The sequence below is a fragment of the Herpailurus yagouaroundi genome, unplaced genomic scaffold (assembly GCF_014898765.1).
Source record: "Herpailurus yagouaroundi ecotype Mexico unplaced genomic scaffold, PumYag 141, whole genome shotgun sequence".
In the NCBI taxonomy this organism is placed as follows: Eukaryota; Metazoa; Chordata; class Mammalia; order Carnivora; family Felidae; genus Herpailurus; species Herpailurus yagouaroundi.
This window is the reverse complement of record NW_024412396.1, coordinates 2,255,720-2,278,640: the sequence shown is the minus strand read 5'-3', so window position 1 is coordinate 2,278,640 and position 22,921 is coordinate 2,255,720. Positions and strand designations below refer to the sequence as shown.

Sequence of the window (22,921 nt, the reverse complement as noted above, 5' to 3'; positions counted from 1 at the left end):
AACCATAGAGGTGTCTGGGGATAGGTCCCTCTCTTACCCCTGGGAATTGGTAAGCACTGGGCTTGACATCAGTAATTGTGAGGAGGATGGCTGAATCTCTGAGGGATGTTCCCATAAGTGTCCATGACCCCAGGAAAGGCACTCAGGTAGCAGAAGACTCAGAAGAATCCCAGGGGCCCCAGGGAACCCTACCTTCTGTCCTGTAGGTGAGCGCTTGAGACATCCACTCTCCTTGGCAGAGTCCCTGGGCTTGAGGGGAGAGGACCCATTTCTAACATCCGGGCTTGGGGGGTGGGTAGAAAGTCTGGCTAATCTTCACCCCTTTCCCCTGCTCTTAGACTGGGCACCCCAAAGTTGGGGCATTGGGTTGGGCCCCAGGCATTCAAGTGGTGGGTGGTCCCCAGCCATGAATTTGTGGGGGCAATGCACCGTTTCAGTGGGAATTGAGTCTGAAAGGAAAGGCAAAGGAAATGTTCCCGGAAGGCAGGAGACAGTGGGTGGCATTTTGGGGATACTCGCTGTGTGGTCCCCGTCTGCCAAATTTCAACTGCCAGTCATTACCAGTCATGGACGCGGGCCTCCTGCTATGGGTGGCCCAGTGGTGTGGCCTGAAAACGGAAGAGCAGGGACCTAAACTTTTAAGTGGGTTTGCCTGGCCCCCAGCACAGCCTTCTAAGTGGAATTTTTAAGAGGTTGTTCCAGGAAGAGGTTGACTTAAGCAACTTGTTGAGTTAGGCTTTCTGAATGACATTAGGACGAACGCCTTGGTTTCTTTCTGCCCAGCCAGTGATCAAGAGCAAGCCGAAAGTGACCCTGACCAAACCCAGTCAAACAGAAACACAGTCTCTGCTCTTTCAATCGCCTTTAATGAAGTCATGGGTAGCAGAATATACAATGTGGCTCAGATACACAGCACAGCAGGGCCTAGATAATAATTTTCCTCACATCTTGGGGACAAGTGTGATGTGTTATTCCTTTATGAACATAATTTAAAATATATAAACTCCTCACAACATTCTCCAGGAGCTAGAGCCCGAGAGGACCCACTGGGGATCCCTCATCCAGGGGACATATGGGCAGTCTCAGGGGAAGGTCGGGGAGTTTCTCCCCAGCCAGGTGAGGCCACAGCAGCAGCTCCTTTGCCGGGAGTGTCAGGCAGTGACAAGCAGCGATGAGGGGACAGAGGGTGTGGCAGCGGTGTTTGGCAGCTCTTCAGCATCTTGATCACAAATGTCTGCTAGGGTTCGGTCAGTGGCGTTGCCAGTGGGACCAGAGAGGTGGAGGGAACCTTATTCTCCATGGGGGCAGAGAGTGTGCCTCTCTTCTTGAAGAGGGGGAGAAGGTGTGGGAGGAGCAGGGGAGCGCTGGGCTCTCACATTCTTGGCGACCTGGGATAGGGAAGAGCAGAAGTCAGGCTAGGTACTGAGGAGACAGACTCAAGACAGTTAGGGATGTGATGGAGATGCTTCTATGTGCAGAGTTCTAATGGACTCTGGAGTTCTTTTTGCTGGTGGTGGAACAGGATGCACTTGTGAGTAGGATGACCAGGGATACTGGGAGAGAAGGGTATGGAGACGCTAGCCAGGATTAGGATGTATTAGGAATATAATATCTTCCCACCATATTGGGGGTGGAGGAGATGAGGAAAGGAATTGTGGACCCCTCTAGGTTTTGCAGTGAAATGGGGACAGTGGAAGGCATGGGTACGCATGAGCCTGGGTTCTGAGCTTCTCTTATTCTTTGACTCTAATTAGTGGGTGGCCCTTGATGTTGCTTGGCCTCAACTTCTTCTTTCCAAAGTGAGGACAATAACAGCCATTCTTCGTGATTCACGGGAGAGACAAGGCTCAACTGAGGTAACTGTTGTCACCTGAGGAGTGTACTGTGTTATACCAGTGATCCAGGCCATTGTGATTAACAACAGGGACCCCTAACAGGAAAAAGTAGAAGAGTTCAGTGTGCCCAGCCTTAGGACCTAAAAGCAAGACCCTGGGGAGAGGTTTGCTTTCTGACCTTGGGGACCCACCCTAAGACCCTCACGGCCCACATTCTCACAGGAGATGCCTGCTCACCTCAGCTGGACCACAGCCTCAGCGTCATGAGCAGGTTAAAGCCAACCACCTTCAGGAAGATGATGCGGAGCATGATCACTATCAGGTTGTGGGAATTTAGGTTCATATCTGCAAAACCAAGAGATTATTAGCATGTACATCCGATGTGTCCACACAACCCTTATGACCTACCCATGATTTCCCCCAAAGCCTCAGCTCCTAGCCCACCTCTCCCTTTGAACTTGGGAACACATCCCCTCCTAAGCATATTTGTACATTCCTCCAGGGTTAAGAGGATTCCCTTTCAAAAGGAAAACACCAACTGCGCTCAGTATTTATTTTATTTCTGCATCTCTCAGGAGTGGGGATGGGGTGGTGCTCAGAACTCACTGTAATCCCTTAGATCTCGGGACCTGAGTGAGAAGCTGGTGTCTGGACCCCAAGAGGGACCATTCAATGAAAACGGCTCAGATGGAAATGGATGGGTCCAGGGTAGGTAGTGAGGAGAGGTGAGGATCCTGAGAGATAAGACTACTGCTGCGTGAGTTCTGCTGCTTTTCTCGAAAGGAAGCAGACAGAGAGAAAATGTTCTTAGGGTAACCTGATTAGTTCAGGCCTTTGTGTAAGCCAGTGGGAAATATCATAGGTGGGCCACTGAGAAACTCTCTTTGGTTCTCCTGACAGTGGAGCAAGGGAAAGGAATACAGAGGCCTAGGAGTGAGTCATGGGTCCAGTAAAACTAGAGACTCATACTGAAGGTACTTAGAGGGGAAAAGAACGTTAGAGATGGTGAGAGGAGCCTGGGTATTCCAGAATGTTCCTGTTCCTCCTAACTTCATTCTAGATCCACATATTCCTTCCCAACTCTCCTATCTAGTCAGGGTGATTATGGATGCATTTCAAGCCAGGATAGACCCCTCTTTTACCTGTTTCAAAGCCTTTCTCTACCACATTGGCATCACAGGGAAATTCTAAAAGGAGAAACAAAGAAATTTTCTTAGAGTTGAGTGTGCTGACTTTCCCACCCCAGACCTTGGATTTGGGCAGATGAATGTCTGTCTATAGGCTTTCCACATTCTCTCATGGAAATGTCTGGAGGGAACTTGTTGCATATGGGCACCTGCTAGGAGAGCCCCTGGCATTGGTGGGATCAACACCGTAGCTTGCGGGTACCACTCCATTCACGTAACAAACACTGGTCGTGCAAAGTACACATTACACGACACACAAGGCCACAAGGAGCCATCAGACACAGACCCTGCCCTTGGGTAAGTTCCAGTCTGGTGTCTGAAAAGAGGCAGTAAGACATACACAGTGACAAGTGCTATAAGGAGTGTGGATGTTTTCATGTGTCCCACAAAGTTTGGATCCCTGCACTCTAAATTTGTTCCTTTGTTGTCACCATCTCAGTAAATGGCTCTGTCACTGACTCAACTGCTTGGGCATACAATCTAACTGCCTTCCTTGATCTCCTGTTTCTTTCTCACCCCTCCTTGGGTCTAACTTTAAATCTGAGATAGTGTTGGCCACTCAGTTCCCCTGCTGCCTCCCTGTCTGGGCCTCCATCATCTCTCTGCTGCAATAGCCTCCTTTCTGCTTCCACTCTTGGTTCCTACAATCCATTTTCCACTCAGCAGTCAGAGTGTTCTTTTAAAAAAAGTAAATTGGATGTCATTCTCCTGCTTAAAACCAATCGATAGCTTCTCATTGTACTTAGAATGGTGGCTGTCCTCTCATGACCTAGGAGGCCCTGTGTTGTGACCCTTCCCTACTTCCTCCATCTCATTTCCTGCTGCTCTCCCCCTTTTCTCACCGTGCACCTGCCTCAGGCCTGCATAGGATCCTTCCTTTGCCCTTGGAACGGCTGGTCTTTTCTTATCCTTTAAATATCATCTCACAGGGCATTTCTCTAGAGAGCCCTTCCCTGACTTTTTGTTCCAAAGTTGGCTGTGTCCTCAACTCCCAAGTTAAAGCACATATTACAATCTGAAGCTGTCTAGATTTCTGCTTGCTGATGGATGGTCTCTCCCAACTAAAATGGAGCTTCCTCATGGCACACCCCTCATCTGACTTATTTACTCCTCCATTCCAGCACCTGGCATATTGTACAGGCACAATCAATGTTGAATGAATAGATGACTGGGTGAGGTTTGACCTTTGGCAGAGAGACAGACACAAGGGGTGGTGTCTTGGAGAAAGGCATTAGACTGGAGCCTGAAGAGCAGCAAAAGGGGCAAACAGCCCGAGCAGAGGCAAGGAGGCAGGAACTCAGGGCAGGTGAGAATCCAGTGCCCTTCCTGCCACCTTCTCCCCATCTGCTCTTTGCCTGCAACAGCCTGCGACCTGCCAGGATGGAGCTCGCTGGTGCTCAGTGACAAGAGGGTAGGGCTTTACTGACCATCGATGAGGCTGAGACCACCAGTCAGAGCAGCTTTTAGATGACCTCCACTTGAACTCCGGGAATAACCAGGCCTCTCAAAGTGAAGAGACTCAGCTTGCACAGGCACCAAGGCTGACTCACCTGAGCTGGAGTGGAAGGTGTAGTTGAAGGTACTGTTGCATCCCAAATCAAAGCTGTTGCTCCAGACCAGGGCCCCGTTGCTCTTGGAATCCATAGTCTTCATGTCCAGTGAAGTACTTTTCAATCTAATCATGTTGGACTCTGTGGATGGTTTCACATTGACTTCCGAATCAAAATCAGTGAACAGGCAGACAGAGATGTTACTGGATTCAGGGCTTTTCAGCTGGTACACGGCAGGGTCAGGGTTCTGAATAGCTGTGGGCCAAAAGAACCCAGGTTAGGAGATGTCCGTTTGCCTCCTGCCCAAACCCAGGCCTGAGTCCAGATGCCAGTGATGGGCAAGAGCAGGGCTCTGTGGGACTGACAAGTCACATTCTCAGGCTTTGATGGGAAAGAACATTCCAGAAACCAGTTGCTCCAAAGAGCCTGGGAGTCAGGGACAGGTATAAACCATGAGTCCTGACCAAGCGGCCAGACTCTCAGTGAAGGCTTGCTGCCTGGCCTTGACGGCCGTTCAAGGAAACGAGAAACATAGGGCTGGCTACTTAATGGTATTGCTCATTCTTTTAGTTAATAGGAACTTCTTCAAAAGCACAAGGGGCCTACCAAGCAACAATATAGCTCTGGCAGGACAAAACAAGCCTAGAAAAAAGGCCTAGCAAAGCAAACCTTATGCCTTAGAATCTGGGGTGGTCTCCCCCAACTGAGACTGGGTATTGACAAGAATCCGAGGTTTATTATTGGCTGCCATTAAGTTGGAAGGAGGGTCACATCACCAGAAGACTTCTCACTGATAAAAGTTTTGGACAATAAACCTGCATCCCAGACCTGGTTTTACCATTCACTAGATACAAGGCCCTGTGCAAGTCACATTGGCCCCTTAAATGTCAGGAAGTTCATCTGTAAAATGGAGATATTGCCTCTTCCACCTTCCTAACCAGGCTATTCTGAGAAACAAAGGGGGAATTTCTCCTTATAGAATTATATTTAATAAACCGTAAGGCAGTGAATAAATGTTAGTGATTGCAGCTATTGATACCACTAGGACGTTGCCATCATAACGTGCTACCGAGTTATACACAGTTTCTACTCTTCACCACCCCCCATGAAGCAGGGGCTGTTGGAGGCTTTTCCTTAGTGCTGAGAATCATTCTTCAGTATTTCTGGAGGATTTTGTGTTTTTAATGTAACTTTCATTGTTTATTCTTTCAGACCTCCTGCCTTTAGAGGAGGAAGCAGAGGTTTGCTGGGAGGGTTAACACGCTGGGGCCACCCAGAGAGTTTAGAGCAGCACTGGGACTAGAGCTTCCTGCCCCTGTGGTTCTCTGCTCCCACAGCTCCTCATCATGCATGCAAGGTTTCTCAGACCAGGAGTGCACCCCATGTGTGAGGCCAGCCAGGGTGGCCTTGGCAATGCAGACTTCCGGCTGGACCTGAAACCAGGGAAATCAGCCCTTGGAATGGCTTTGGGTTGCTTAGTCAAGGCATCCCAAGGGTGTGGGGCTGTTCCTGAAACAGCAGAACAAGGGTGGGTCCCTGGTCACGTGTGAGGGATGTCCAAAGCTCTGGCCCTGAGGGATTCTGCCTTTTCCCCTCCAGTGTCCACATATCCAGGGAGTCTGCCATCACTGTGGGTTAAGGCCCTAAGGCATAAATCTTATAGGGAGAGGAGAGACCAGAAGCCATTATGCACCACAACACACCCCAATGGATTTTTTAATCATCAGTGGGAGTCATGGGCGGGACTGGGGAGGGGGATGTGGAAGGGTGTGGAGGTGCTGAGAGAATGTGGCTTTGAGGAGAAGGCAGAAGATAAGGTGCCACTAGATGCAGTTTGAGCTTAGAGGGGAAAAGGGATTGCAGTGGGGGCCAGATGTCCAACTTTGAGTCCTGGTTAAACACTCACTCAAGTCCTAGAGCCAGTCAGCATCAGACTAGAGAAGGTCTAGACCACACTGTCCAATATGATAGTCTTTAGCTACATGTGGCTATTTAAATTAAAGCTAACCAAAATTAAATAAAATGAACATTCAATTAAAAATTAAAACTCATTCCAAAACCAGACAAAGACCCCACTAAAAAGCAGAACTACAGACCAATTTCCCTAATGAACATGGACACAGAAATCCTCAACAAGATACTAGCCAACCAGATCCAACAATACATTAAAAGAATTATTCACCATGACCAAGTGGGATTTATACCTGGGATGCAGGGCTGGTTCAATATCTGCAAAACAATCAATGTGATACATCGCATCAATAAAAGAAAGGACATGATCCTCTCAATAGATGCAGAGAAAGCATTTGACAAAATACAGCATCCTTTCTTGATAAAAACCCTCAAGAAACGAGGGATAGAAGGATCATACTTCAAGATCATAAAAGCCATATATGAAAGACCCAACGCTAATATCATCCACAATGGGGAAAAACTGAGAGCTTCCCCCCTAAGGTCAGGAACACAACAGGGATGTCCACTCTCGCCACTGTTATTTAACATAGTGTTGGAAGTCCTAGCCTCAGCAATCAGATTACACAAAGGAATAAAAGACATCTAAATTGGCAAGAAGGAAGTCAAACTTTCACTCTTTGCAGACAACATGTACTCTATATGGAAAACCCAAAAGATCCCACCAAAAAACTGCTTAGAACTGATCCATGAATTCAGCAAAGTTGCAGGATATGAAATCAATGCACAGAAATCAGTTGCATTCCTATACACCAATAATGAAGCAACAGAAAGAGAAATCAAGGAATCGATCCCATTTACCATTGCACCAAAAACCATAAAATACCGAGGAATAAACCTAACCAAAAAAGTAAAAAATTTATCAACTGAAAACTATAGAAAGTTTATGAAAGAAATTGAAGAAGACATAAAAAAGTGGAAAAATATTCCATGCTCATGGGTTGGAAGAACAAATATTGTTAAAATGTCAATACTACCCTAAGCAATCTACATATTCTCTGTAATCCCTATCAAAATAATGCCTGCATTCTTCACAGAGCTGGAACAAATAATCCTAAAATTTGTATGGAACCAGAAAAGACCCTGAATAGCCAAAGAAATCTTGAAAAAGAAAACCAAAGCAGGAGGCAGACTTCAAGATGTATTACAAAGCTGTAATCATCAAGACAGTATATTACTGGCATAAAAACAGACACTCAGATCAATGGAACAGAATAGAGAACCCAGAAATGGACTCACAAATGTACAGCCAATTAATCTTTGACAAAGCAGGAAAGAATATCCAATGGAACAAAGATAGTCTCTTTAGCAAATGGTGCTGGGAAAACTGGACAGCAGCATGCAGAAGAATGAACCTGGACCACTTTCTTACACCACACACAAAAATAAACTCAAAATGGATGAAAGACCTCAGTGTAAGATGGGAAGCCATCAAAATCCTTGAGGAGAAAGCAGGCAAAAACCTCTTTGACCTTGGCTGGAGCAACTTCTTACTCAACATGTCTCCAGAGGCAAGGGAAACATAAGCAAAAATGAACTATTGGGACCTCATCAAAATAAAACTTTTATGCACAGCGAAGGAAACACTCAGTAAAATTAAAAGGCAACCGATGGAATGGGAGACGATATTTGCAAACTACATATCAGATAAAGGGTTAGTATCCAAAATCTCTAAAGAACTTATCAAACTCAACACCCAAAAAACAATCCAGTGAAGAAATGGGCAAAAGACATGAATAGACACTTCATACATCCAGATGGCCAATTGACACATGAAACAATGCTCAACATCACTCATCATCAGGGAAATACAAATCAAAACCACAAGGAGATACCACCTTACACTGTCAGAATGTCTAACATTACCAACTCAGGCAATAAGTTGTTGGCAAGGATGTGGAGTAGGAGGATCTCTTTTGCACTGCTGGTGGGAATGCAAACAGGTGCAGCCACTCTGGAAAACAGAGGTTTCCAGAGGTTTCCAGAGGAAAACAGAGGTTCCTCAAAAAATTAAAAATGGAACTACCCTACGACCTAGCAATTGCACTACTAGGTATTTATCCAAGGGATACAGATATGCTGTTTCAAAGGGGCACATGCACCCCAATGTTTATAGCAGCGCTATCGACAATAGCCAAAGTATGGAAAGAGCCCAAATGTCCATCAATGGATGAATGGATAAAGAAGATGTGGGGTGTGTGTGTAAGTGTGTGTATGTGTGTGTATGTGTGTATATATACACACACACATATATATACACATACATATACGTATATATACGTGTATATATATATACATATACATATACGTATATATACGTGTATATATATATATATATACACACACACATACACATACACACACACACATTAACAATGGAGTATTGGCAATCAAAAAGAATGAAATCTTGCCATTTGCAACTACGTGGATGGAACTGGAGGGTATCATGTTAAGCAAAATTAGTCAGAAAAAGACAAATATCATATGACTTCACTCATATGAGTAATTTAAGATACTAAACAGATGAACATAAGGGAAAGGAAGCAAAATAATATAAAAACAGGGAGGGGGACAAAATATAAAAGACTCTTAAATACAGAGAACAAACAGGGTTGCTGGAGGTTTGTGGGTGGGGAGATGGGATAAATGGGTAAGGGGCATCAGGGAGGACACTGTTGGGATGAGCACTGGGTGTCATACATAGGGGATGGATCACTGGAATCTACTCCTGAAATCATTATAGCACTATATGCTAACTAACTTGGACGTAAATTAAAAAATAAATAAATTAAAACAAATAAAAATTAAAACTTCATTTTAAGAGCTTAGTAGCTACATGTGGCTGGTGGCTACCATATTAGACAGTACAGGTTGATAGAACATTTCCATTGTCACAGAAATTTCTATTGGACAGCGTTGGTCTGGAGAGAGCTATGCCACAGAACATGAGATTTTGAGGAAGGGCACTAAGGGCTGAGTGTGGGTCTTAAAAATGATCTCTAAGTCTGTTGTGGGAGGTGACTCCATCAGGGGCAGGCCAATTTTTGCTCAACTTTGCTAGTGAGAGATCAAAATGAAATAGCAATCAATGAAGTCAGAAGAATTGAGGTGATTTTGGCCTCTCTCAAGTCTAGTTGTCATCAATTGATACACTTTGGGCTTCTCTATCTGCATTTTTGCTGTTGTTTCTCCTGTCCAGCTCTTTTTGTCTGAAGACAAGAAATGAGTCACTTTTAATCTGGAGGTCTTTAGGGGTCCATCTGCCAGAGCCCTGGGAGGAGAGGCATTCTGTTGCACCTTAGCAAAACATATCCTACCACCGATGACATCTCAGTAGTTGGCCTTAGCAAGACCATCAATTTTTCAATGTGGAAGTTCAACTATTCTGGATCCTAACCTTTCATTTTAATTCAAAACTGACCACAGAAACCCATGCCCAGATGCTCAGTGCTTTGGAGGCAGAGGGGCACATAATGATCGAAAGCTTCCTTACCACTAAATCTGTGCTTCGTAGTTAGGTATCAGGAACTTGGAAGTGTGAGTTAGCAACCCTGACTCCAGGTCCCACTGAGCCTCTGGTGAGTATGGAAGCAGTGAGCCTGGGCAGACTTACCCAGAGTTATGAAAATTCTGGTTCCTTTGCCAAATTTCAGCTGGGAGGCAACACCTTCATGCCACCCCTAATATCTCCATTACAGAAACCCTTAGGTTTCCCCTCCTCTGAGGGATGGGGTAACCCACCTCTTAGAGCCCACTGAAGAAGGAAGAAGGGAGGTCCCTAGGCCTTGAGCTGTCCACGGAAGGAGCCAGCTCCTCTCACATTCACATCCAGTCTGTATTTCTAAGTTGGATCCCTGATTTCCTAGTGGGGGCCTTCGGCCCTAATTATCTGTATTTCTCTCAAAGGCTCTAGAATCCCTTTTCTCTGTTGTCTAAGAAGACATCTTATTTGCCTTTCTTTGCATCCGAATTTATTATCAGATGTGTTTACTTAGGCCAAAATGCATGTGCCTTGTTCATGCCCAACATCATGCCTTCTTTCTTGTTGTTCCTTATGCCTGAAATTCCCCCTACTCTCCTTTCTTTGCCCATACAGATCTTACCTGTCCTTCAGGCTCAATGAATCCTTTCTACTGCATAAAACCTTATCCATCTGGGCCGGCTCCCAGTCGTAACCTTATTCCTTTGAATCTCTGTTGTGCCTATTGACGTCATCAATTGGTTACTACTAAAATAGTTTTCAGGTTGCTAAATTTATAATAGTTATGTGCCTTTGGCTAGTTTTCATCCTATTTGGGAATAGGTCAGGCATCTATGTTAGACTTCTTCGCACTCAATCTAACACTTTATAGAGTGATGTCCACACAGAAGGCATTAGAAAATATCCATTGAACCATTAAAGTCAAATTTTAATGTGTTTGACCTAGAGAAACACAGATTTTCAAAACTGATAGTGATGTGGGCACACAGGTGGCCTGGTCCCAGCTCCAAGACAGCTCCAGGCCTCTGAAGACAATTCATTGTAACACCCACAGTCAGCCTTACCATAGTGAGACTGATACCCCTGAGGAAAGGAATAGTGACACTCACTGGCCCATGGGTGCCACCTGGGATGACGACTCACCAGATATTACAGACACTTGGGTTCCTTTTCCAAATGTGAATTTGCCCACAGTTCCTCCAGTATTCACACTGCAGGTGACACCATTACAGAAACTCACTAAATCTACCTCCTCCTTCAATAGGAGAAGCACTGATCTCCCACAGGAGACAAGAGAATCACACTTTTTAGAGTTAGACCTTCTGCTCTTTTGGGTTGAGACTTTGGTGTGTTCATCCCTTTTCCTCCTGCCCTATCCTGCTGTAGTGCCCTGGGTTGGAGGTTGTGATTTCAATAAACCAAGAATTCAGTAGAGCAAAACCCCTGTTCAGGGCAGCAGTATCTTGGATCTTCTCGTGGAAGGTCCAGGACTACTTGTTTATCATTTGCCTCATGATTCTCAAAGTCTCAGTCTAAAGATGTTTCCCAGCACAGAGTGCTGGTTGGGGGAATTTTCTGGGGAAGGATGGAAAGAACCATTTGGGATCCTTCAGAAGAAAATACCTGGGCTTAACTTAGCATCTTGGGCAAAGAAGAATCATTTGTCACTGTCGATCCTTGCCCCACTTTACTTACTTGGATGGACACTCAGTCTGGTTCCTGCTCCAAAGATTAGCCTGGTATCAATGCTGTATCCTCACTGCAGCTAAGGCCTTTCTAATATCCTTCCTGACATAAATCTGCCTGAACCCACCAGGCTGTGAAAGTACCATCCTCAAAGGCTCCCTGAGTCTTTGTTTCTTAGATTTCCTATATCCCAGGGAAGCTGTTCCCCCTTCTCTTTATAATAATGTAAGCCTTTTATAGCAAGGCCTTGATGATGATGGTGATATCTTTTCTAGATAATAATAATTATTATTAAAAGCTACCATTTATTAATTACTTGCTTTAGGCTGGACATTGTCTTATATTATTATGACGTCCTTATTGTCATTTTGCTGTTGAGGAAGGAGGCTTTATTAGTTAGAGAGGATAGAGCCAGAATTTTCCCCAGATCTGCCAGCTTCTCAAATTTGCTACGAACCCCATACCATCCTGCCTCCATGCCTTGCTCTGTCACATCATATAATTGCCATTCAGATAGGAGTCGGGGTTACTTTTACCCTGGGAGAGGTTCAAAACTCTACCAAACTCCAGAGAGGAAGATTCTGTGAGAAGGTAAGTCATTAGCCAAAAGGAGGAATTTAGCTACCTGCAAGCATTGTGTTTGCTATTAAGTCATTCCTTCCCCCAAGGGCACGGAGCTAATTTCCTGAATGATCAGATTATCTGGTGCTGATATTATGAGCTTCCCTTGAGAGCACAGAGTATCTGGAAATCTTTTTATGTTTCTGTAAATTATTCTGCTCAGATTTTCATTTACTCAACTGGCTCTTGGCATTTCTGTCTTTAATATGAGAAATGGGACCATTTTAAGTCACCAAGAAAGCTTGTAGAAATGGGAAACTAGTGTTTAATATTTCCCCGTTTGCCATAAATCATTGCCTGTTTTCTCATAGGTCGTCAGTTACTTTGGCCCTTGACACGTGCATGGTCATACTCACACAGCTGCACAGCTAGCCTGGTCCCAGCTCCAAAGATCAGCTTATTGTAGCTACCAGACAACACACAATAGCAGGGTGCTTTATAAGAACTCTAACCTAGGCAGGCCCAGCCTTCCTGGGGCAGCATCTCCTCTGTTCTACACACTCCTCCAGATCACCCTTTCTCTGACACTAGCAAACAGTCTGGGTCACTGAGTCCTAATTTCTTAGCTTTCAGTGTAATAACCCCACAGATCTTACCCTCATAGTTAGCCTTGAGCTGTTCTGGCCTTCCCGGAGGGTGAACACCCTTTCTGGGTCCCACACTGAAAGCGAGGGAGGAAAATTGGAAGAGTCTGAAGATGAGCCAGTAATTAATTAGGAAATGAACCTTGAAAGAGAATTCAGAGCACTGGCAAATAGATGGAAAACCTAGGGTAGGGCTGAATCATGAAATGGAGGCCTGTGCAAGGCCCTTCTTTTAGAAAGTAGTTTTATTATTTCTTGAGGGCAGAGAAAAAGAGAGGCTAAAATTGCCATAGGAATATTCACATGAAACACACAGGGAAGATTGCTTAATTCTGAAGGTTGTGCGAATCAGGAGGGAGTTATGTACGGGGCTTGAGAATCTCTTTCTCCAGATGTTTCTAAGGTTAGGGTTGACATCCAAAGGGGGAAAAATCTTTCAAAGTTTGAGAGTGGTTTAGATAAATCCTTCTTGGTGAGAATTTCACAGAACTCTACTCTTTCTAAATTTTTCTGCAAAAAAAGATTCTAAGTTCAAATAAGTTTGGAAAGTGCTGTATACTGTATACTAACAGGGCATATTAGCTAGTTTTAAAGGCTCCAAGAAGTCCTGCAGTAAAGAATCCAGAACTTCCCAACCATTTGATCCAGTAATCTTTTTTTCTTAAAACATCCATTAACATCTGTGGAACATATACAGGTTTAGATATATATGTATATTCCTTAGAAGTTCTTTTTCAGGCTCTAAGAATTTAAAATTCCATTCTAAATTTTAGCCTAATTTTAATCCTTAAGTTTTCTGTGTTCTGAATCTGTTCTGCCTATGGCCACAATTAGGGGTCTCATTGATTCTGATTATTTCTTTCTAATTATCATGAAACAGCTTCATTCTATTTGGGGAATTGCTGAACATGTAGTCAGCTGTATAGTGAATTCTCCTGCCACCATCAGGAACAGCTCGAGGGCAGTTACGGATGCAATCAAGATGCAGGAACCACGTTGCTTTAACACTTTGCAAAGTTTACCTTCTAGAAACAATGGCAACTTTAAAACCTTTCCCAAATATGAATTTATTGGTCTTCCTTCCACACACCTTCCTATACACCTTGAAGCTGTGTACTTCAAAGAAGATTCTGGTCCTAATGGAGGAGAGTTTCCTGGGTGGTCTCTCAAGTCGAGACGTATTTATCAACAGACCTTTTTCCTTTTTGCCAGTAAAACCCATTTATGCTGCTTCCCTATCACAGGCATTATAGTTCTTACATGGTTCTTGAGGAATATGATAGGTTCTTGAGGAATATGATAGGTTTCAGGCTTTTTAAATACAGCCTGAACAGACCCACGGCAGGACAGAGGCTTTGCTGAAGTGCACTAATGAACAGGTCAAAGCAGAGGAAGTTTTCCCCAAAGAGATGGGCTTTATTTCACCCATGTGCATTTGGATGGATGTAATCTCCCATTTTGAAGTCTGACAACTCTCTCCATTGGGGAATACTTACTATTGTCTAAAGCAACGTGTTCTGGGATGCCTGGGTGGCTCAGTCAGTTAAGCATCCGACTCTTGGTTTTGGCTCACGTCATGGCTTTGTGGGTTCGAGCCCCGCATCAGGCTCTGCACTGGCAATGCAGAGCCTGCTTGGGATTCTCTCTCTCTCCCCTTCCCCCATTCATGCTGTCTCTGTCTCTCTCAAAATAAATAAATAAACTTTAAGAAAAAGTAAAAAAAAATAAAGCAACATGTTCTAAACAGTTACTACCCATCCGCTTAGGCCTTCTCTGACTCCCTTAGCCGGAAGGCATTTTTTCAATAATCATGTTTGGTGACACTTTTGTGCCAAGCATTGGACTGGGCTGTGGAGGTGTGAAGATAAAGGCGAGAGGGTTCTGGCCTCACAGAGCTTATAATACAGTGCAGAATGCATATAAGTACTGGGCAACTAAGATAGGAGGTAGGGCATGCCTTTCTCTCTCTTCCTATAGCAACTTGTATGTATCTCCTCTACAACATGGTGACACTGTGCCGAATCGTCTGTTTATATGAGTGTTTACCTGCTGGGAGATCCTGGGTGGCAGACACTCTGTATTTCCACCCTCCCTCCCTCCCTCCCTCCTTCCCTCTCTCCCTCCTACCTTCCTTCCTTCCTTCCTTCCCCCCCCCCCCACATCTAGCATAGTGCTCAGAATATAGTAGGTGCTTTGTAAATATTTGTTGAATAGAAAAGACCTCTAAATATTTGAATTCATTTTTAATGCAGTCCTGCTCTCTATCTTCTTTTATTAGCATTATTTCATTTCTCTTTTGAATTCTGTATGGTTCTATTTTCTGAAGTTTTTATGGTTTTTATTGCATTATTTAGGCTTTAAGCTCTTACTACAGCTCTTGATTAGATACGGAGTTTTGTGAGTGTGTCCAATGGCCAGCATCTTTGGGGAGTTTAATTTCCCACCTTTCATGAAAACTAGATGATAACAAAAATATATTTTTTGGCATAATCAGTCATAATTTCTTTTCTGATAAAGATCTTTTGTCTCAAAAGGATCTAGAAACTGCAAAAGAGTCTGTCTCAGGAATGATGAAAAGGCCAATCCCCGTGGGCAATTTCTAGCATTAGAAAATAAACCACTATTGAGCCAGTGGCTGGAAATTAAAATTTCAAAACATTCAAGTCTCATGAAGAAACATGAGAAATTGGCTCAGGAAGTGCAGATTCATCACCTAAGAAAGCAGAGTAGGGACTTTCTGTGTCTTTGACTAGAATCTAAGGTCAGGCACTTACTTGGATGCACTTGGAGTCTTGTTCCACTCCCAAAATTGAGCGCTCTGCCACTTGTCCCCGCACCCTGATATGATGCAGTACAAATACCTGCCCTCTGCCACCCAGGGTGGCTGCCTGGTCCCCTCATGGGTTCACAGTGTTCACTCTTGGGAACAGGGCTTTTAAATAGCCTGTTCCATGGTTTTATGATAGATTTCTCTTTCCATGTCACCTCATGCCCACGGTTCTATTTCCCTGCCTGCCTTACCTGTATCCTGCCAACCCAATCCAATGACTTTACTGATCTCTCCAGAAATGCCAAGTCCTTGCCAAGGCTGCCATGGTCACCATGGCAAGAGGGCTCAGGATGGGCGAAGCAAAGACCAAATAAGTGGCCTCTGAGATCTGGGGTCTTCTTTCTCAGAGTGCAGGAGAGATGTGGTAGCAGGGATAACAAGAAAACAATAGTCAGATAGAAGTCAAATATATTTGAGTTAAACTCTAAGTCTGTCATTCCTAGCTGTGTGATCGTGGGCACGTTACTTATGGGAAGCCTCTGTTTCCTTATCTGTAAAATGGGCATGATACCAGCTACCTGACATTAGCATGGATGTGAACCTTGCAAGAGAACTTATGAGCAAGACAGAGAATATCACTGGTACATGTCAGGCATTCAGTAAATAATAGCTAATAATGTGATGATTCCCAGCAAGGCTTTACACTAAGGGAAAGAAATGAGGCTTCTCACCGCTAGAGGAGACCCATCCCTGCCTCACATGCCCCTCCCTCCAGCACCCTTGGGTGCCTTACTCTGGCTGGGACACTTTCACATAGGACAGGTATTTCATGGATCCAAGGGGAGGTATGAGAGAGAGTCTCAGCCACAGGGTTGAGGGAGGGGGTAGACCTGTTGGCTGCCATGAAGAAAGTCGTGCTTCAGAAACTGAATCAAGAGTGAAGTGTCTTTTCTCAAAACTTGAGAATTTGTTCTCTGAAAGCACCGTGCAATACCCTTGTTCAGCAGACCCTTGACCATTTCATTAGACCCAACACCCTAAGTTACTCCCAGACAACAAAGGATGGAGCAGACCACATCACGGACTCTCATTATTATGATATCCTTCCATAATATATTGCTGTCTACAAAATCTGCCTTATTGAAATGGTAATTTCTATAATACTCACATGGATGAACAACAAGGCTGGTCCCTCTTCCAAATATAGGTCTGTAGTTGCTTCCTGATACCCACAGCGAGGAAAGCCTTTGCTAAATCCTGTCTTATGTGACCTCCCCCTACCGACGGCCCGAGTGGTGCTGGGGCAATAATCCAGGGAAAAAACACTGGGGACCCTCTGAGAGTTGCAGGAAATCTCCTGAGCCTTAGCCTCAAGGCGTGATGATGAGAGCCAGTGGTGGGGGCTGGAGAGTGCCTCACTTCCTTTACCCAGGAGAATATCACGTTCCTGGCAGCAGAGAAGCGGGGAGTGACTCCCCAATACCAGCACCACCACCCTGCCTGCTTGGCCAACACTAAGGGTCTGATCCTGCTGCTCTTCTGTCAGATACAAGGGGCTTCTGGAAGTCTCCAAGGCTGGAGGGCCCAGGACGCATTTGGTAGTACATTGTGCTGAAGCTGTTCTATCTCCTTTTCCTGAAAGGCTTCTGTTCTGTCTTTCCCCTTCTTTAGCTCTTTAGGGTTTCCCATTCCTCGGCTTCTTCCTGCATTGAGGCCCATGGGTCTAGTCCCTGCATTTCCCTGGTTGTAGGCCAGACTCCAAGCAGATTTTGGCCCTTCCTGTGATTGGTACTTTTCTCCTTCCCTCTTTACCACCTGGAAATAGGCCAAAGCATCCAAAGGTCTTTGGTTCCTTTTTTTTTAGCTCCCAATATGGGGCTTGAACTCATGACCCTGAGATCAAGAGTCACATGCTCTCCTGACTGAGCCAGCCAGGCACCCCCTTATTCCTTTATTCCTAATGACCTTGATTCAGACAGGGCCTGGCTTTTATGAACCATAGCACAGAGAAAAAAAGTCACAAGAATTTCCATAAAATCTCTGAAGGATGAGAGAACCAGAGACCATGCTCCCTTCTTCTGAGATGGGAAAGCTAACCTCTCAGAAGTTATGGCCTGAGCTGAGGTCCTGAACTGAGGTGGGAACTCAGCTCTTGGTTTCCTGGCCAGTGCCTGCTGCTGGTCCTCAGAGGGCTTACCTTGCACTAGGCTTGAGAGTCAGATTAGCAAAGAGTTGTGTGTCTTTGCTGAGCTCAGGGCTTGCTGAGTGAGGGGCTGGGGCCTCGCCCCTGCCTTTCACTGCCTGCCCAGCATGGCCCTGGACAGGTGCTTGGACTCTGGGCCTCTGGCTCCCCCTACAACAAGAACAAGATGTCCCCAAGGCCCCTTCCAGCTCTCACCTCTGTGGGTCCTTGTGCAATTTGAAACCCAATCTCAGGGAAGAGCAGGGCAGATTTTCATGGAGGATGGGAGCATGGTCAGTGGCGATGCTGAGAGAAGCGGAGGGTAAAAGAAACAAAGGACAGGCAAAGGTTTGGGACAGTCACTGTCTAAGAACCTTAGGTGTGGCATCGATGAATGACATGTCCCCTGCCCCCACGGACAGAAGAAGTTGTCCAGCGCTGGGGGTTGGAACAGTGTTTGGGGGTGATGGGAGGGAGGTCATTTGTACAGGAGGATCCCAGCTCACTTACCTGGTGTGACCATCACCTGGGTCCCCTTCCCAAAAGTGAGTCTGTTGTTCCCATAGCCACACTCTGGGTAAGAGCATTACAAAAAGGTCCTGGTTTTGTGCACCCTCTCATGAAGGACACACACCCTTCACTGGAGCTCTAAAAGCTGGGGACCTAGAGGGACACCTGGGTGGCTCAGTCAGTTGAACGTCCAACTTTGGCTCAGGTCATGATCTCACACTTCGTGAGTTCAAGCCCTACATTGGGCTCTGCACTGACAGCTCAGAGCCTGGAGCCTGCTTCAGATTCTGTGTCTCCCTCTCTCTCTCTGCCACTCCCCCACTCATACTCTGTCCCTCTCTCTCTCTCTCAATCTCTCTCAAAAATAAACATTAAAAAAAAAAAAAAGCTGGGAACCTGGAAAGCCTGATCCTTCTGTTTTCCCTGTAATGCATACTACAACCACCTCTGCCACCTCCCACTGGCCTCCCTATTCCTCATCATAGCTATCAACAAACACAGCCTCTGGCTATTTTCCTCTGGGGATGGGGGGGTGGGGTGGGGAACAGAGCCTTCACAAAAGGTTGGGGAAAAACCAGCCTCCAATCTAGGTCAGGGTAGGTGTATTTCTAAAGATGGAAATTACAAGGCACCGGGGAGGCATTTTCTTACCTCAGCTGACACACCTGAAAAGAAGGTACCCTTTTCTTGGGTAACATACGCAAAAATGTATTTTTCACTTTGCCAGAAAGAAGAGTAGGAGCGAGAGCATTTCCAGCATGCCCTGCTCGGGCTCCGTGCTAAAAACATGCCTTGGCATGACTCAGTCACCTCTTCCTCTCTGGGGCTGAGTAAGAGTCCTGGTGACTCAGCCTGACTTATTGCAGTTTCTATCCTCACCTCACTCAAGGATTCTGCCCAGGGGGCTTTTTGTCCTCAAGAAAGTCAAACATCTCAGCAGATAACAGACATAAGTCCTTTTCCAGAAGCACGTAGGTGGAATCATGCTTGGTCTCTGCCTGGGAATGCGGACTGACCCTTGTCACCACTGTCCTGTCTCCAGCCAACAGGACTCCCTGCCAGGTCCCAGGTCTTGTGCATGACCACATACAGTACCCATCTTGGCACATTCACATGTAAGTTATTGTTAGACTTTCAATATATAAGTTTCAATATATTGTTTCTCTGATAAGACTGGAACTTCTGAGAGCAGGGGCCGTATCTTATGCTTCTTTTTTTCTTTCTTTCTTTTTTTAAAAGCAGCTGTGGTCCCTAGCTTATTGATGAGACCCAGTGATCATAAACAGTTGAACTGATTTTTACTGTGCATAATTATTGGGACAAGGAGGCCAGTTATGGGAGAGGTTCAAAGCAAAGTATACTCTGGATAAATGTAAGTTGCAAAATCTAAGTACCTAGGCAGGGGAAAATCAAGGAAACTTTTCTAAGACAGACAATAAGGAGGCAGTATAAAATCCAAAACATTTTGAGGTTCATATTGACCCTCAGCAGAGAAGGGGAGCATCTGAATGAACAACTAAGTTACTTGATCCCAAAGGAAACTCAAACATTTACCTCCTGATACCTTGACACTGACTCTCTTTAAAAGGTAAAAAAAAAATAATATGGTAGAAAATATATATTCTGAGTTAGCAGCATTGTTATTATCAATAATAACAAAATAGCAGTAGTACTAGTCATAATGATGTTCTATTACAGACCATGCTAAATGCTACATATAAAAATGTAAACCCAGTTTTGGAGATGGGTTTACACATTTCAGGAGTTCTGACTTACTTGGGCTGATCAGAAGTTGGGTGCCAGTTCCAAATATGAGTTTCTGAATGCCTGTGTTCACACTCTGACATAACTCTATACAAAATGGCACCCACTGAGCCTGAGCCTGGGATTCCTATGTCACACAAAGGTTAGTTACTAAGCATATTCCTGCATCTGTGTGCATGTACCAAAGTGGGAGAAGGCATATAATTTTACTATTTACCCTTCATTTTCCTAAGACCATTGGAAGATGACAAGAAATAAGGAAGAACCCAATAGGAGATCCCACTCTATATACAGTAGATTATATAAAAAAATGTTATGAAAATTCAGGTTGAAAAGGTCATTCGTATAATTACAGAATTTCAGTTCTATCCAGAACCTAGGGTAGTTTTATCCATCCACACTTGCTAGGTGTGCAGGACGTGTTTCTTGAATTCATGATGCTCATGGATAATAATGCGACACTATCATTGCCAACCTATCTTCTTATTTAAGTAGCAGACAAAACCATGCCCATCCCCTCAAATAAATCAATGAAAATGTATGTCCCTCAGCTGTAATCCCAATCAGATCATTTCATAGAACTTACTTGTTTTGACAAATAGTCTTGTTCCTGGCCCAAAGACAACTTTGGAGCCTATAGTATTTCCCACAGTGATTTGTGCTATGACAAAATGGGCCATTTCCTTCTCCTTCCATTTTTATACCATAGCTGGGGAACAGGCCCAGGGTGCCTACTGGAAGGTGCTAATAAAAAGGAACACTTTTTTAATACTCCTGTAGTAAAACCCATTTGTTTTTTTCCTGTGTTGAACATATCTCACACTTCCTACCAGGTTCACCAAACACTAGTCACTATTCTGTGAAATCCAGGCACCAGAATCCCCAGGCTTTAGTCCCAGCCCTACTTCTCACTGACTTTATGAGGTTGACAATTCAACCAACCTCCCTGGCTCTTAATGTCCTTGTTGTAAAAGTAAAGAGGACAGAATTAGATGATGTCTAAGCTCCCATTCAGAGCTGATGTTCTGTGATTCAGCAATGTCCAAAGTGCCCTTACTGTTACATTTTCTATAACTCACACTTGTGTTGGGCACTTGCCGATCAGTTACACTGGTGACTGGTCTACCTGGGGAAAATATAAGATACAGCCAGGGAAAGGGAGCATCAGGACAGTGGTTATTGGCAGCTCCTCTGTGTCCATGGGGTAAATGTTCCCAGTATCCCTGGTACTTTTTGTCTTTTCATGAAAAGGGGACGAGAATCCTTTGGACTCTTGGGGAATTCAGGTCAAGATCTCCCAAATCTCCATCTCTAAGTGATGGCAATATTTAAGAATAAAAAGATAAATTCCATGTTTTTCCTTACTCACGGTGATTGGCATTGTCTCTCATTTCTAAGTAAGCCCTGACACAGGGTCTGTGACAGAATGTAGTAGAAAGAGCAAGGCTTTGAGATCAGGCAGACCTTGGTTTGAATCTAGACTTTTCTACTCACTAACACTGGGATCTCAGGCAATTACTTCTTTGAGCCTCAGTTTCCTCTTCTGTAAAATAGGGATACTGCCTCCTGCCCCCTAGAGTTGTTTGAGTATAAACAATACCATGTGTTATGTACCTAACATCGCATCCATACATCATAGGCACAAGGGAGTTACTGTTTCTATGATAAGTTACATTATTGATTAACAATATTATTTTCTCAGGGTTGTAGAATTTATGAAATAGCCATAAGTCTGTGCCCTTGAGTCATATAAACTCTAGAGTGGTATATGAGTGAGGTCCCAGAACCACAGATTTTGAGTGTTTTTCCCCCACTCATCTCACGCAGGAGGAGTCTAAGGCACACAGAGGGGCAATGACTTTTTCAATGTTACACCACCAGCTGGGGCCAAGTTGAGAATGCTAGACTGAAACCAGAAGCCCTGGGCTCATTTCTCTGCACTTCACTGACTCTTCTTGAACAATGTTTAGTGTAAAGGGACACAATCTCTGGAGTGAATTTGGTGTAGCTTATTTGGGGCATGGATAAAATGACCTTGAACATCCTTCCCCCAGTTCATCTCTGAGTCAATGGCATTGGAAGTAGAAAGCATCCATTAGATCATGGCCATGCAATTTTCTGCTCTTCTAGCTTTTCCTCTCGATCGGGCTCCATTTAGCTCACTTGCAGTGCTAAAAACTCTGATATTAGACAGAACTTCTGCCAGCGTCATATCTTGGGAAAAGTCTTAATGGTTCACTAAATCCTATCCCAGAGAAAATGTGCTTGTATAGTCTTTGAATACTTTCACTGATTTGTCTGGGTGCCATAGTTCTTAATACATCAGTACTAGATTATAGTTAATTATAAATAAGATACAAATGATGCAAATGACATCTCCTTTTCACCTGTTCACTGACACCAGAATACGTTTTGTAGTTACTACTTACTCAGCTCCACCTTCAGCCATGTGCCTGTCCCAAAGGTGAGTTTGTTGTTCCTCCCAGTGAGTCCCACAGTGTCTGATGCCTCACAATAAATTCTGTCACTTCACCTCTTTTCCTGATTTACCCTAATGAGTTAGAAAACACTCAAGATTTCAGATAGCTACTTGACTTATTTGTAGGAGAAAAAAGCATCCCCCCTGCCGTGGAATAAATTCATACCTCCTGGTGCTAGGGTGGGCAGAGAGGCCATGCAGACCTGCTTCCCCATTTACAGAAGAGAAAACTGAGGCCCAGAGCCAGAGATCTGTCCAAAGTTCCACTGCTAGTTGGTAGTAGAGACCAAACATGGATCTG

General features: G+C 44.6%; 1 gene segment (V, D, J or C); it reads right to left on the bottom strand.

The window, feature by feature from the left end:
* Positions 1 to 847: 847 nt before the first annotated feature.
* The window catches only part of LOC121031449 (T-cell receptor alpha chain C region-like), a 67,011-nt gene continuing 44,937 nt past the window's right edge, over positions 848 to 22,921 (bottom strand). The window contains 4 exon segments of the C gene segment in view: positions 848 to 1,388; positions 2,073 to 2,180; positions 2,978 to 3,022; positions 4,573 to 4,827. Coding sequence covers positions 2,074 to 2,180; positions 2,978 to 3,022; positions 4,573 to 4,827 — 407 coding nt within the window.